The sequence below is a fragment of the Danio aesculapii genome, chromosome 7 (genome assembly GCF_903798145.1).
Source record: "Danio aesculapii chromosome 7, fDanAes4.1, whole genome shotgun sequence".
Taxonomy (NCBI): domain Eukaryota; kingdom Metazoa; phylum Chordata; class Actinopteri; order Cypriniformes; family Danionidae; genus Danio; species Danio aesculapii.
The window spans coordinates 18,707,045-18,723,683 of NC_079441.1; the positions used below are offsets into that span (position 1 = coordinate 18,707,045).

General features: G+C 35.9%; 2 protein-coding genes across 2 annotated transcripts; both read left to right on the forward strand.

Annotated features, from left to right (window-relative positions):
• The first annotated feature begins 366 nt into the window (after positions 1 to 366).
• On the forward strand, positions 367 to 4,478 carry zgc:103586. The gene is made up of 5 exons (XM_056462768.1): positions 367 to 651; positions 1,013 to 1,123; positions 1,252 to 1,363; positions 1,933 to 1,990; positions 2,129 to 4,478. The coding sequence occupies exons 1-5, from the start codon at positions 645 to 647 to the stop codon at positions 2,240 to 2,242; spliced, it is 402 nt and encodes a 133-aa protein (XP_056318743.1). The 5' UTR covers positions 367 to 644; the 3' UTR covers positions 2,243 to 4,478.
• A 1,956-nt stretch (positions 4,479 to 6,434) lies between these two features.
• On the forward strand, positions 6,435 to 14,216 carry slc3a2a (solute carrier family 3 member 2a). Its single transcript, XM_056461212.1, has 9 exons — positions 6,435 to 6,542; positions 6,770 to 6,985; positions 7,078 to 7,265; positions 7,705 to 7,878; positions 8,333 to 8,421; positions 9,789 to 9,919; positions 12,790 to 13,090; positions 13,173 to 13,208; positions 13,316 to 14,216. The coding sequence occupies exons 2-9, from the start codon at positions 6,795 to 6,797 to the stop codon at positions 13,652 to 13,654; spliced, it is 1,449 nt and encodes a 482-aa protein (XP_056317187.1). The 5' UTR covers positions 6,435 to 6,542; positions 6,770 to 6,794; the 3' UTR covers positions 13,655 to 14,216.
• The last annotated feature ends 2,423 nt before the right edge of the window (positions 14,217 to 16,639 follow it).

The following is a 16,639-nucleotide window of genomic DNA, read 5'->3' on the forward strand; positions in this document are numbered from 1 at the left end:
AATATTTAATTTATCCTGGATGTACCAATTTTATGTTACCATTTTTCATTTTTTTATACATTAAAAATTGTTAGAAAGTTAGCAACCAAATTATGTTTATCTACCTAGAACATTAGTCACAATATAATTTAACACAAATGCAAAATACTTACCTCATTTTCAATGACAACCAATGTATAATGAAGATTAAACACTCCTTATTTATATCCTAAATGTCAGTAGGCTACAGCTGTAACTATAAACATTATAAATATATAATGCTATGTTAATAACTTTAATAATAATAACTGTGAACAACTGAAACTGTCAATATAAATGAAAATTTATATTTTATATATATATATAAAGTGTTGAATTATTCAACAGTGAGCAGTAAATAATATGTACCGTAATATTTTCCTCTGTATGAACAATTCATAAGAGGGTTGTCAGCAAGGAGGTCTGTAATAGGTTGTTGGGGTCATTTGCCCCGCCCACAACACTACGGGAGGTCACAGTTTGTCCTGTCACAGCGCCTGTCCCAGAAATGCCATCCTGCCTGGAGGAAGCAACAACAACAATTGTTCGCCCAAAGTACTTTATATTTTGAAAACAGGTTGTCAAAGGACAACATCTAGTCCTTGGTAACGAGACGGTTAGTAGTTATGGCTGGTAGGTATTTAATTAACATTTAATTTAATGTACACTCCGCGCGGATCTGCATTTAGTGCACGTTACCTATATGTTTGGCATGTGCAGGTAACTTGATCTTGCCCCAATGCAGCCTGCTTTCACGAGTGGAAAGAGCAAAGCTGAACTCTTTATATTTAAGTCCCACATACGTTTTGCAAAACCATAATCACAAAGTGTGTTAAGGAGCATTTCAGCAAGTTAAATTAAACAGCCAAAGTATCAGCGCTGTGTTTTGAAGAGTGTTTGTTTTGTCGCGTAGCGTTAGTTTGGTCCTTTTTGTTTCTTTTACTGTTTTCGCATAACTGCTGTCATAACATTTGTCGTGTAACTTCTGGTTAAGTCGCGGAACTGGTGGCAAAATGCTTGCAGGCACGGGAAATGGCTTACTGTCCGTACAGTGGATTTCCAGTCGGTGCGGCCATTTTGACGACAGGGGGCGCCATTGTCACTGGTAGGTGGATGCACCTGTTCATTTTCATTTTATTGTGTGAGACCCCCTGATTCCAAAGCATTTAATCTGCCGTATATGACAGCGTGTTTCCTGTTAGTGTGATTTTTGACCCTCCTTGTATGTTTTAGGCTGTAATGTTGAGAATGCCTCTTATGGCCTTACCGTATGTGCGGAGAGAACTGCGATACAGAGAGCGGTCGCAGAAGGCTACAGAAGATTTACAGCCATAGCTGTCACATGGTAAATCATATGTGAAATGATCATATGTTGTCAGCAGGAGTGGTTCCAGTAGTAAATTTTCCAGTAGGGGGGTACAATCTACAATCCCATGAGGCACTGAGCAGTTAACCTACACAATTTAGGGAAAAAAACAAAGTTATTGTGTGTATTTTTAAAAACTATATATGTTTAACAGTTATTGAAATATATTCATATGTGTACATGCTTTTTTCAAGCAGAGTTACAAGTATTTTCAAGCAGACTGATTTGATTATGATTGGTGCTTCATGGGATTGGCCAAAGCTAAATAGCTCTGGTGGAACGATGCATAATTAACTTTCTGCATTAATCGCACTATTAGAGAGAATTGATGTTAAAATAAAGATTAATAAATGTGCAAAAGCATATACAATCAGTTAACAACTGCAGAACAATTATTAGATGCTGTCAAAAATACTTTTTGTTTAAAACTTTACCTCTGGTACACAACTATATTTGGTTTACTGAAATATTTCACTTTGATTCACTAAAAATTGCTGAGATTTTAAGTTTGTTCATAAAAATGATCTATCTTTTCATCTGACCAACAGTGATATCAAAGATAGTTTTGTAGGACCATGCGGTGCTTGCCGACAGGTATTAATGGAGGTATGGCTTCACACTTATTTGATCAAACATGTCAGATATTACTCTTGTATATCATGTCATTGCCCTCTACCTTCTTAATTTTGTTAATTCTTCTCTTTCACTTTCTTATTTTTTCTCACCAACCTTACCTCATGTTAGTTTGGCACAGAATGGGACGTTTACCTCACTAAGCCAGACGGAAGCTATAGGAAAACCAGTCTCAGAGATCTCTTGCCTTTAGCTTTCACACCGGCTCACCTGCAAAAGAACTAAGTGCAATAACTTTTTTGGGTTTTGATGTGTTGGGAATTGATTTGCTCTTTGATCTAAAATGTGAAGATTATGAATTTCCATGTAATATATGCTTGAGGAGTTTGCCTATTAGCTATAACTGGCCTGTGTTGATGTTTAAGGCCCAAAAGTGAAAATTCTCTCATTGTTTACTCACCCTTTGTTTCTGTTATATGCCTGGGGGTGTTACTTTGTTGTTCCCTCCACCCCTTTCTGTTTTATTTGCTGTCTGCTATACTTTTTAAAATCTTAAGTTATCCTTCTCAAACTTTACTGTGTTTCTTTCTTCTGCAGAACACAAAAGAAGATATTTTGAAGAAAGCTGTAAACCTGTAACCACTGATTTGCATTGTATTTCTTTTTATGCAAGTCAAAGTTTACAAGTTTTCAGCATACTTCTAAATATCTTACTTTGTTTTAACAGAAGAATGAAACTCATAGAGGTGTGGAACCACCTGAGAGGGAGTAAATTGAAATTTTTAGGTAAATCATGCCAATTTAAGGTCCCCATAAACCAGCAACTGCGACCGTTATTTCTACTGTGATGCAGTTCTTAGAGAAACTGACACAACAGTGGGTGTGGCTTGTTTTTTTTCTACTGAGAGTTGAATGGATGCAGTAAAATAGGCATTTCATTTACAAAGATGGGAGAAAAGGTTTGGGGAGTGTTATTACAACATAACCGACACCTCCTGCTCACCAACCATGGCTAACATACTTTACCACACCCCCAACTGTCAAAATGGACAGTTGGGGGTGTGGTAAAGTATGTTAGCCACGCCCATTTCCTAAGATATACGTCATGACAAATTAAATGAAAAAAACAGGAGTGCATTTTCAGATTTCAATTAAAGATTATAAGGGCAAAAAGTTTTCTCTTTACATAATGACATGCACAGATGAATTGTTCACTGCAAAACTTTCAATGTGAGCTAACAAAATTATGGTGAGTTTTGATTTCTTGAGGACTTTAAGGCCGTTCCTGTCACAACATCAACACTAGAGAGCACTGCACACCCTGAAATGTTCTCAAGCTTGTGTTCAAATCCAGTCCAAGATAATGGCCAGTCATTCCTAGGTGGGTTTTGTTGAAAATCAGCTACATAGACAAAATACATAGAAGGTAAAGGTTATTTAAACCTGTAGACTTATGCTTTGTTTTTCTCTAAAATATTACAAAACAAATGCTTTTGTTATTTTGTTTTAAGATTGTCTAAACCAGGGGTGTCCAAACCAAAGAGCTTAGAATCACGATCATGAATCTATGCTCTTTGTCCAAGCTCAGTCCTGGAGGGCTGATGTCCTGCATAGTTTAGCCCCAACTTCCTTCAACACATCTTGTTGGAAGTTTCTAGTATACCTAGAAAGGGCTTGAATAGCTGGTTCAGGTGTGTTTAATTGTGGTTGGAACCAAAATTAGCAGGACACCTGCCCTCCTAGACCGTTTTTGGACACCCCTGGTCTAAACCTTCTGTGACTTGTTTACTTCAGAATCAGAAAGAGCTTTAATTATCAGGTATTTTTAAGTAATTACACATACGAGTAATATGTTTTCGTGACAGAGCTTCTACAGTGCAACAGAATGACAGAGACAGGACAAAAACATATAATCAATATATTTAAAAAATAGAAGTAGTGAATGCAAATATACAAATTGACAAGTGTATGCACAGGTATATCACTATATACAATGTTATATGTGCAGCTATATGCAAATTGGGATGTAAAGTATGTTGTTAAATAAATAAGTGTATATGTGTATAGCAAGTAGTGATGTTTGTTTCACAATTACTATCATAAGGTGTTCATGAGATGGATTGCCTGAGGGAAGAAACTGTTTCTGTGTTGGGCTGCTCTGTAGCGTCGACCAGAAGGTAAAATTTCAAAGAGGCAGTGTGCTGGGTGTGAGGGGTCCAGAGTGATTTTGGCAGCCCTTCTGCTCGCTCTGAATAAGTACAGGAGGGTAGGGAGGGTTGTACCAGTGATTGCTCAGTAGTCCGAACTATTTGACGTAATCTTCGGAGGTCAGACAGTTATTGAAGTGCAGAGGACTGATTCAATGATGGAAGTGTAGAACGGTTTCAGCAGCTCATTTGGAAGCTTAAACTTCCTCAGCAGACGAAGTATGTACTTAGAGATTGCATAACAATAGATTAAAACTGTTGAATTTTTGACACAAAAAAATAACGTGATGCATTAATATTGTTCAGAGATGTGTAAAAAAAAAAAAAAGAAGGGTAACATTTGGTAGATGTTTTTGACTAACAATTCAAATGTGTTCTGCATTCACAGCCAGGAAAGGGTCATTAGAATATAAATTTTTATCTTTCAGTAAAGGCACAGTAAAGTGATCAAAATTAGCTGTAAAGTACTTAATATTTTCTAAATTTACAAAGTGTAAATGTACAGTGTTAAAAGATATAATAGTTAAATAGTTTAATATAATAATATAAAAATATAAAAATAATATAAAAGTTTAATATAATGTTTTTAAAGATGAAGTGTCATGGTTTTTGCAATATTTTAAGCACAACAGTGGTTTCCAAATATGAAAAACTAATATTTTTAACTAATAATATTCATTCTTAATGATCATGTGACATTTCAGTAATATTCCACAATATTACCATTTTTACCAGTCTTCAGTCTTGATGAACTCATGCAGGAGACTTTTATCAGAAACCTTTTTTATGTTCTGTCCCAGACTTTTGATTGCTGCACTCTAAAAAGTAATGGTTCCAGTGGTGGTTTAGCAGTGATGCCGTAGACGAAACATTATAGACAGTGATGCCATTATAATCATTAAGGATTCCAAAAACAAACATTTGAGCCTTCATCTTTCTTTTTAATTATGTGAAGGAGCATTTTAGATGTATAAATACCCAAGAACCTTTGGTGCAATGTAAAGATTATGTGAAGGTTAAAGGTTCTTAATTTTGTGTTTTCTTTGTATTTTCTTTATATTGCATTGTGTTGTAACTGTGAACTTTTCAAACATAAAAACAAGTCATAATGGATAGCATGTCTTGGACAGCGTGATTTTAGACATTGGAGCACGGTAGGATTCATGAAAAGCAGCTTGATAGAGACAGTTTCCCAGTAGAGAGAGAATTATTGGTAATCCCTGTGACCCTGGTGCCTGGGGCTGTTTGAAATTCTCCTCACTATGAGGCAGAGGGGCCAACATACTGTTCTGTCACATGGGAACAACACTCACACATTGTTCCCTTAGTAGGCTGAGAGGGAAAGTGAACATTATTAGTTGGCAGGAGAGCCAATGAAAACAACAAAAAGTCTTCATTTTTGTAGCATTTATCATCTGAACTAAAATGAAAAAGGAAGAAAAGATTTGACTATACATTGCATATACATGTTTATTTGATGGTATAAAGTTGGTCAAACAGACAACACACAATGCTATCAGGCTAAAATGCAAACTTATTTGTACACAATTACATTACAAGCACTATGTGTACTGCTAACCCAGTAAAACTGTAAAAAAATAAAGAAAGAGAAAGAAACGTGAAATGAAACGTCTATTTTGCATAAAGGAAACCATGTGCTCTTGAAGCCTGTGGCTTTTGCTACATTTTAACCATTTATTTTCTTTTTTCCTTCATTTCTTTTCCTCTTTTTTTTTCTTTTTTGGTGGGTGCTCAACAGTAAGATTAGCGGTTTGTTTTTAAAAGATTGTGAAAAGAAGAGCAGAAATAAGGATTAATTACTTTAGATTATCAGTTGTCTCTGAGAGTTTCCTTTGTTACAAAGTACAGATAACTCACCCCGATGTTTTATGACATGATAGTTGTGCAGTAATAGTTATTGCACTTTTCAAGTCATGCCTGGCAATCGTGAAAAAGCGCATTTATAAGTATTTTTCCGTATTTTCCAGCTTACTCATATTTTTCCATCTAGGAAAGTGTATTGATTTCCATGAGGATGTTTGCAGGATGAATTCCTGTTCACTCAAGTGAACTCGGGCTTATTGATGCGCTCAACAGGGAGCATTTACTGTAAGGTGGAAACTCACAGGAACCACATAGCCTAGTGATTATGGTTTAACGTGTCGAGCAGAGTATATTCATTTAATTAAAATAGGTATTTGTCCTTAATGCAAGGGTTTATCAGTTAATTTCGTTTGTGTCAAAGTCCTTTTTCATTTCCCTCTTAGATAGTGAAGGGGCGGGCGCGAGAGAGTCGCACTATATAAAGCGGATTGACCGTCACATCTACTTCTGCAGCTTTTACAGCGGGAGTCCGGATTGAAACAGAATTATTGAAGGTATGCCTCATACATTAATTCATACTTAGGCACTATTTAGTTCCGATAAACCAGTAAATAAAAATAGATATCAGGAAAAACACAGAAGCTAGACTAAAATTTATCTTGTGAGTACTATTAAGATGCTTACAATATTATTTACTTATGTTTAATTATCAAACTACGTTTTACAAATAAAACTATGCAAAGTGTCCTTCTGGAAATGATAAGAGTTGTTTAACTGACAGTGCTGAAACTACTATCAAACAAATAATGAATAAAGAAGACGAGATGAAGGAGGTAGAACTGAACGAGATGGATCAGGAAAAACAGCCGATGACCGGAGAAACTCCGACAGGCACCGAAAAAAACGGCAGCGTAAAGGTCAAAGTGCCGGAGGACACAGAAGTCAAATTTACGGGCCTCTCCAAAGAAGAGTTGATGAAAGTCGCCGGTACAGCTGGGTAGGTTATTTACTCATCTTTCTATGTGTATTGCTTTATATAGGCTACAAGCTGTTGGTTTGACTGATGTAGCTTTTGCCTGTCTTCTGCAGGTGGGTTCGGACTCGTTGGGCTTTGCTGGTTCTGTTCTGGCTTGGTTGGGTTGGCATGTTAGCTGGAGCAATAGTAATCATAGTACAGGCTCCACGCTGTAAACCCATTCCCGAGATGCACTGGTGGAATGAAGGTCCTCTGTACCAGATATCAAACTTAGATGCCTTCTCTAAGAATGGGCTGAAAGGTAAGAATGAATGTCTGGGTCATGTGGATATTTGCAACACCCCTTAGGCGCCTTGCTTAGGTAACATTAAAAAAACACTGTGGGGGGAGGCAGATTTGCTGATTCCATGGATAAGCCAGAATAGACTGACTGTCTTGTGACTCCCTCATGTGAGAAAGCATGTGCTGACCTATGCAAGATTCTGCTCACACAATCACACAGTTGTGATAAGTTTGCTTTCCCACACAGCTATACCATAGATTAAGATGATCAAGTACAGTGACCTTAAACCCTGATATCCTTAGGTGTGCACAGTACTCTGGCTATACAATCAAAGCAGATTAATGATTAAAAGGTGCCCTGAATTCTGTGTAGACAGAGATAGCTATAGGAAGCAGCATAACTGATGATGATTGCTCATTTATTTCCTCTCCTTTCTTAACCCCTTTCTCATCTGTAGGAGTGGAGGAGAAGTTGGACTATCTGAATCAGATGAAGGTGAAGGGGCTTGTTTTGGGTCCAGTACATTCTGTGCAAGCAGACCAGTCAAGCGCACTTGAACTAACTTCCATTAACCCTGATTTTGGCTCTGAGAGCGAGCTGACTTCTCTGCTGGACCGAGCACATAGAAAAGGTGAACACACTAGTTTGTTTTGAAGGTTTTCAAAATAAAAGATCAGCCAAGGTTACTTTTACAATCACATAATAGGTCACTGGATAGATCTTATCAGTATAGGCTCTTGTTGTTCTGTGCTAGAGGAAGGCTGTCTGAAATAACATTCAGCTGTCAGTTTAACCTCTGACCTCTTTTGTTTCTCACTACGCTGCATTAATTTTAAAATGATTTTTTATGAGTCATTTACCATCAAGTATTTCCTTACATATTTACTCATATTCTACAAGTATACACTATGCAATTTTAAATCAAACATAAAAGTCTTTCTTGGAATTGATTCGCCATGTTGATTTAGCAGGACACCTGCGTAGTTTCCAGCAAATAAAGCAATATGGCTGTTAAAGTCCAGAAATAGCATTTAACAGCCTTCTGGTTTGTTGACTTTTTCCCCTCTCTCCTCTTTCCCTCTCAGGAATCTCCATAGTGCTGGATCTAACACCCAATTATCGCGGAGTTTCATCCTGGTTCAACAATGCTGCTTCTGTTGCTGAGAAACTCAAAGTAAGTGCAGATATATTCATGTAGACAGTCAGTTAGACACCTTAGTGAGAGAAAAGATTAAAAAGATTTAATGATGTATAAACGGCCAGAGTAAAGAAAAGATATTTGCATATAAACAAAGTATACACCGTTTTGGGATAGTAAGAGTTGGGGAGGGGGTTTCTCAAATCATTAAAAAGTAGAACGTTTTGTTAAACAATATTAAGAACCACAACCACAAGTCTAAACTGTTTTTGTTTTATTTGAATATTTTTAACATATCAAACTGCTAAATTTTATATGCACTCAATGATATTCTCACACTTTTCATATTGCATTACTTCATGATCACAAGTCTCTTTAACCACTTTGAAGCTTATTGATTCGATATATAAACAAGCAATTAAAATGATGGACTTAAATCCTATGCACTGGCATTATTGTGAGGTTTTATGTAAACATAACCTTTTAGCTTTGGTAGTTTTATTAAATTTAATTATCTTTAATTGGTTTTTAAATGTTTAAATTGTCATGTTTTTAGTGCTGTTTTCTGATCTAATCAGTAGACATCAAACCTCTCACAGAGTCACGCGAGCAACTGCTAATGGTGACTGTCTTGTGTAGGAGCTCTTTTGGTCAATCTGTTTTCTCTAGTAAGGGAATCAAACTGTGGAATTTACCCATTATCCTAAAATTAGAAAGTAATATAAAAGTTTTTAGTAAAAAGAGGTTAAAAACAAAACAGCAGTGTTTGCACAAACAGTTTACTATTAGTTTGTTTGGTCATGCCGCTTTTGCCTTACAGCAATTTAATGTGAAGAATTGTATATGTATCTTTTTTTTGTTTTAATTTTATGTCAAGCATCCTGTGGAAAGGTGTTGAGAATTAGCAAGTCTGCTAAAACACTTAAACAAATGATTTGGTGTAATTGTGATGTCCATGTCAAAATAAAATAAAAAAATGTTTTAGCAGTGAAATAATTATTTCTTGAGCAAAAAAAATCTTTTAAATTTTTGTGATACTAAATTAGTGAAGGTTTAGTGATACTAAGATTAGTGACTGAAAATTGAGTTTTGGCATCACAGGAATACAAAAAGTTGGTAAACATTTATTTTAAATGGTAAAATGGTTATTTTAAATATTGTTAAAAATTAAGGTTTTTAATTTATTAATGTTTTGGCTTAATAATATTTTATTTGATCTTATTTCCTTTTATTCTTACTGACTCCAGCCTTAGTGTATAAGTAGTGTAGTTTATAGTGTATAGGGAAACTAAATGTTTTTGATCTACTTTACGTGATGTCATTATAATTCTGTATTTTATTCATTTGTCCTCAGTCATATAATCAGATATATGTGTTCCACTATATATGTGTTTTTATTGTAGAAAGCCTGTGTATATTGGCTCAATAAGGGAGTGGATGGCATCTTCTTATCCGATCTGAACGACATCGCTAATACATATGCTTGGCCATCTATTCAAGGCATATTCAACAAAACTGAAGGGACCCCAAAAAAGTAAGTGACTCTAATGGTTGAGGTTTGGTTAATGGGAGGTAGAAATCTGTTCAGTTAAACAGAGACACCTGGTGGACAGATTATTTCACACACTTATTTCACATAATTTTTTTTTACAGACACTAAGCTACACATCTTATTCAGCATATAATTTTTTTCATATGTAGACTACAAGAGGCTTTGTACTTCACTTGTGTTCCAGTTTTAACATAAGTTAATAGTAAATATTATTGTCATTATAGGAGAGGGGTCTGGCTGCAGACTCGGTGCATATGCAATCTGAGCTGCACCCAATGCTTTTTAATGTGCTCACCTTAACCCCACCCCTAACCCTACCCCTCACAGTGACGTCACTAGCTCCATTGAGTGCATTGTGTCTGACATTGCATCTCTGAGCAATGCAATCTCAGCTTGCATTATAAAGACTGCATCCAGATACTATTGGATTATAGGGTAAATGAAACATTTTTTTGTCATACAGATATGAACAATTCAAATATTTAATGGGTTTGCGTTCATTTGTCTATAACCGACTCTCCCAAAAACAAAACATTGCGCAGTTTTAAAGCAATTAAATAGCTTTTTTAGATTATTATTTTTCTTCTTTATTCACAGATTTAGGCTACTACAGGTAGTAGGCTCAGTTATTAATGCTAACATTTGATTTGATTTGAATTTAGCATTCTGGTTTTATTTTTTAGTTAATGACTGGTCAATAATAGAATGAAATAAAAAATATATAATAAAACTAAACAAACACCCTTAACTGTCATCTGAGATGTTGCATGTTTGATTTCTGCTGTTATATCTGACTGTTATACAGCCCATAACACATTCTCACATGTTTATTTTTTTTATATTTTGAGAGAAGTGAAGTTTACATATGTGGTTTGCTAGTTTCAACAACTAAATACATTTAGACTCACTCAGTTTCTTCTGGATTTAATCTCAAAAGTGGTCTGAGTGAAAATGACAAGTGTAAATGCCCCCGAAACACATTCAAAATGCATATAACCGAATACCTATCTGATCAGAAAAAAAGCATTACGTGACCAGGTGTAAACAGCCTCTTAATGTGTCTGTTAAAACAAACCATCAAGATGTGTATTTGTTGATCCCATCTCATGCTGACGACACTAATAAATGCAGATGTAAATGGAGTCTAAATAGATTTAACTGCTTTTAACTTTTGTAGTGTTGATGATCATGGAGTTGAACAGCTAACAAAAGACTTACTTGCTGTAAAAACATGCACAATATAGCTCTTCGAGACAAGGGCCAGGTTATAATGTAAGTTGTTATTATGTATGTACATCATACACTGTAAAACCCTAAAAGTTAAGTTCAAAAACTAATCCTAATGAGTACTGTGAACTTAATCCATTTGAGTAAACGAAGCAATTTGAGCACAGTAAAATCTAATAAATGAAGAGAACTCAAACCAACTGAGCACTGTAAAACTCAAAAAGTTAAAGCAACTCAAACCATTTGAGGAACCTGATTGCTACAAACCATTTGAGTTTAAAAAAAACTAATCAATAGGAGTACTGTGAACTTACTCCATTTAAATGAAAGTAATGAGGTATTTAATTACCTCATTATCTTCAACACTGAGTTCTCTTTTCAAATGAGTAGAATTAACTTTCAGTCAATTTTGAGTTGACCACTCATTTCATTTGATAAACTGTAAACAGCTGACTGTTGGGTTTTACAGTGTAGGCATGGGTCAGTATAAGATTCTGACAGTATGATAACCTTGGATAAAAGTTTTGTGGTGCTGTGATTACTGCTCTGAAATATGTTCATTTTTAAATGTGTCGGTAACAAACAGCAACTTTTCCCCTCATTGAACACAATATATTTTACTTTAGGAAACATTTATAATATTTAGTTACAGTAAACATGTCAGGCTAAATAAATAAATTAAATCACTGACTTCTGCTGTCTTAAATAGTTTCAAAAACACAGATTTCTTTACAATTTAAAAAGGCATCTTCGGATATCTTTCTTTTCTGTGGATATAAGTAAGACACTGCACTGTTCAGGCCTATAGGATGTTGGTGTGTATGTAATTTGTTTTTCAGATGTTTAATAATTATTGGGCTGACCAGTAGCTCTTGATGTGGAAGCTGCTTTGCTGCTGGAGATACTGTTGCTCTAAATAAATAAAATTAAATAGTCTTTGAAAACAAATCATCAACAACTTTCAGTACTTACGGTTGAAATCAGAATTATCAGCCCCCCTGTTTATTTTTTCCCCAATTTCGGTTTAACGGAGAGATTTTTTCAACACATTTCTAATCATAATAGTTTTAATAACTCATTTCTAATAACTGATTTATTTTATCTTTGCCATGATGACAGTAAATAATATTTGACTAGATATTTTTCAAGACATTCTATACAGCTTAAAGTGACATTTAAAGGCTTAACTAGGTTAACTAGGCAGGTTAGGGTAATTAGGCAAGTTATTGTATAACAATGGTTTGTTCTGTAGACTATCAAAAATAATATATAGCTTAAAGGGGCTAATAATTTTGACCTTAAAATATTTTTAAAAAAATTAAAAACTGCTTTTATTCTAGCCAAAATAAAGCAAATAAGACTTTTTTCCTGAAGAAAAAATGGTATCAGACATACTGTAAAAATTTCTTTGCTCTGTTAAACATGATTTGGGAAATATTTTAAAAGAAAAAAAATTCAAAGGGGGGCTAAAAATTCAGACTTCAGAAAAATAAAATGTAATTTACTGGAATAGCAGTGTGCATAAACTCAACGTTCTGTCATCTGCATGATGCAATGCTGTGCATCTCGTCTGCTGTGAGAGCTCTCTTTATACCCTCTCTCTCTATTTTTCTAATCTCTTTCAGAGCTCTGATGGGAACAGCCAGCAGTCTCTCTGTGGATGAAACCTCTCTCCTGCTCAATCAATCAGGAGTTGACCTGCTCCTGACCAGACTGCCGTATCCGTCAGGGCTCAGTGGCAGACAGGTCACTTTAGTGCAGAGACTCTGCTCTGGTCATCAGGAGACCAGTTTGGGCTGGGGTCTGGGACAGACTGCGGGCTCTCAGGTGTCCAGAACTCCAGTCAAACTCTATCAAACCCTGTTATTTGCCCTGCCGGGAACACCTGTGTTCGGTGCTGGAGACGAGCTCGGATTGAAAGCTGGGGTGAGGGTGGCATTCATAAAATAAAATAACAATACATGGATAAACATTTATTTACTCATGCGGTATAATTTCACCTTTATAGGAGGCGATGTGGGAAGATGTCAACACAACAGCAGAGGTACGTTTTGATTGATCACCATTTTCCTTTTCCTTTCTGATCACTGTAGTGTTTGCACGTTTGTTAAACACATGCACTTTCTATCTTTGATTCTTTTGGCTACACAGGAGGAGCGAACCGCAGTGCGTAATTTCTTTAAAACCCTGAGTGATATAAAAGGAAAAGAGCGATCACTCCTGCATGGAGAATATGTCAACCTTCACAATTCTCCCACTTCATTAGCATTTCTTCGTCTTTGGGACCAGAGCGAACGCTTCTTGATGGCCGTAAACTGGGGAAATGACTCTATTTCTATGACTCTGACCAATGACGACCTGCCAGCTGAGGCTCGGGTCCGCGCCACCACAGATATAGAGAAACTAGCAGTGGACAGCAAGGTGAAGTTAGAGAAGTTAGAGCTTGGGTCCAAACAGGCCGTTCTGCTGTCTTATCCGTTCCCTGGCTAGACGCACACACACGGTGTTTAAAAGGATAGTTCACTCTTAAAATGTAAATAACGTCATTATTTACTCAGCTTTCACAGACCTGTTGGAGTTTCTTGTTACGGTTGAACACAACAGAAGATATTTTGACGAATGTTGTAAACCATTAGCCATCTATTCCCTAGTATTTTTGTTTCCTACTATATATGTCAGTGGCTACCAGTTTCTTCAAATTATCTTCTTTTGCATTTAACACAAACAAGAAACTCATAAACGTTTGGAACCACTTATTGGTGAGTAAATAATAAGCACATTTTAATTTTGGGGTGTACTATCCCTTTAATGTCTCTGATCAGTTTCAACACTGTGCACAAATCTGGAAAGAGGGAAACTAGGAGTGCAATGACTTTTGAGTAGGAGAGTTTATATAAAAAGTTTAATTGTCTTCTCTAGTGTGGTACTATTAGAAGCTCTAACTTTAAACTAGTGAAAGATTTGCCACAGCTGTTGTAGAAGAGAAGCTGATCTCTGTACAGAGACTCGAAAGCTCCTGGTATAATAATAAATAAAATGGCAAATGAGGATATATTTGGTGTTTTGTGTGTAACTCTGTCTACCTTACTGAGAGTTGCTCCCTCAAATGCATTGAGTTTATGGTTGTTGCAGGCTACAATTCATAATCCTAGAGCAGAAAATATTATATATATATATATATATATATATATATATATATATATATATATATATATATATATATATATATATATATATATATATATATATATATATATACACACACACACATTTTTTTTAACATTTCAAACTTAAATACTACATAAAATACTTAAAGTCCACATAAGCCGGAAGCTGCCACCTTTTTTTTTTTTTTCATGGAGAAACTGAAATATTAAATGAGAAAAGAGTGGGTGTGGCTTGTTTTTCTACTGCAAGCTGATTGGATGTAGAAAAGTAGACATTTCATTTAGAAAGTTTGGGGAAAGTGTTTAAGAGTTATTACAACCTAACAGACACCTCCTGCTCAACATTTATGTTTGTTAGTCAAAACCGACAGTTGGAGCTGAGTGGTTAAGAATGTTAGCCATTCCCATTACCTAAGATATACGTCACCTGAAAAACTAACTGAAAAAAAAATCTATTAAAGATTATAAGATTATATTTTTCTTAATGACATGCCCAAAATGAATCGTTCACCACAAATCTAGCTGACTAAATCATACGGTGAGTTTTGATTTCTTGGGGACTTAAATAAGTACCATTCTTTAAGCATTTGTGAATGTTTTATTGTGGAGTTGTTTTTAGGAATACATCTTTACTTGGCGAGTATAGATTATGTCTTTGTCTGCAGTGAAATGCCTATTTTTAATATATGGTTAATTAAGCTACTATAACATTCAAATGTTAATCATTCATTCATTTACTCAATTCATTTTGGAAATAGTTTTAGGAAAGACTGCTTCTCTACTTTAAATATAAACTGTATTTTTTTTAACTCTCTTAGGACTAAACTCACTACAGACTAGACTAATGATCTTAAAATTCAGTTTTGCAGTTACATGATCAAATTGCATTTTAAAAAGCTCTAAAATAAAATTAACTTGTAACAGTATTTCAGAGCATTGCTGCATTTTGTATCTACCAAAAGCAGTCTGGGTAAGCATGAGACTTATTTAAAAAAATAAACCTTACTAACAACAAACTATTTGAATGATGCACATGATGTTAAACGATCAAAGATATACTTTATGGTCGACCAATCTTCAGTTAATCAGGCCTTACTTTAAAAAGTTACTGTTGGGTGAACAGCTGATGTTGGTCACTAGAGGGCACTTTATGTCCTGAATATGCACAAGCGCATAAAAACAATTTAAGAACCAAATATAGCCAGATATTAGGAGTTAGCATCTTTGTAATAATGCACAGAAATTCCCCCCCCCCACCCCCCCCCACACACACACACCAAACTGTCATAAACAATCCAAATTAGCAACTGATATCAATACTTTACTGTACTATAATGTATAAGTACAGGTTGTCCTGTTCCTCATTCATTCATTCGTTTTCCTTCAGATTAGTCCCTTATTTATCAGGGGTTGCCACGGCTGAATGAACCACCAACAAATACTTTACACAGCGGATACCCTCCAGCTGCAACGGAGTACTGGAAAACATTCATACTCACTCCTCCATTCACACCTGCTAACATTTGTCTCTGAAATTCCGGGACACTGGGGGAATCTGGGGTGAGGTGTCTGAATAACACAGTTGAGAACCGGGTTGGTAACTGTACTGTGATGTTAGTAACTGTACTATGGACTGGGTTTCGGGCGGCCCCTGTGATCAGATACTATGCCAAAGATGGCAAACCGGGGGTGGTACTGTACCAAACAGGTGGGGCCAGGAGCTGAAATTGATGGAGAAATAACAAAACGGGAGATGGGTCTGAAATACGGGAGACAGGTATGATTCACACTCATACACTACATTTGTTTGCCCAATTCACCTATAGCGCATGTCTTTAGACTGTGGGGAAACCACACGAGAACATGCAAACTCCACACAGAAATGCCAACTGGCCCAGCCAAGGCTCGAACCAGTGACCTTCTTGCTGTGAGGCAACAGTACTAATCACTGAGCTACTGTGTTGCCCCTATGGAAAACATGAAATCCTATTTTATTCTTGTTTCAGTATCAGTGTTGCATGTAGCAAAATAAAACCAAACATTTAACATGATAACTCAAGCTCGCTCCACATTTTCATGGTCATTTACAGAACTCTAGTCACCCGCTTTGGAATGAAATGAAAACTTGTGGCCTCCTCAAAGAGTGCACTATAGAAACAATAAACATGTTGGAAAAAATAGATAAAGGCAGTTCCATCTGGTTGTGGTCTCCCATGTTTGTTTCTGGAAAGCAGGATATCAGATAGGCTTAGGAAGGTCCACCCAGACCCCCGCAGCGCATCTGTGAACCCCAGGCCCTCGTGCGGAG

What these genes read in the sequence shown, in the direction of transcription:
- zgc:103586 (XM_056462768.1), top strand. An exon ending in ACAGCCATAGCTGTCACATG is followed by an intron (nt 1,364 to 1,932) that starts GTAAATCATATG and finishes TCTGACCAACAG; the next exon opens with TGATATCAAAGATAGTTTTG. An exon ending in GCCGACAGGTATTAATGGAG is followed by an intron (nt 1,991 to 2,128) that starts GTATGGCTTCAC and finishes ACCTCATGTTAG; the next exon opens with TTTGGCACAGAATGGGACGT.
- slc3a2a (XM_056461212.1), top strand. Translation starts at nt 6,795, where the DNA reads ATGAATAAAGAAGACGAGATGAAGGAGGTAGAACTGAACGAGATGGAT. An exon ending in CTGTTGCTGAGAAACTCAAA is followed by an intron (nt 8,422 to 9,788) that starts GTAAGTGCAGAT and finishes TTTTTATTGTAG; the next exon opens with AAAGCCTGTGTATATTGGCT. An exon ending in ATGTCAACACAACAGCAGAG is followed by an intron (nt 13,209 to 13,315) that starts GTACGTTTTGAT and finishes TTGGCTACACAG; the next exon opens with GAGGAGCGAACCGCAGTGCG.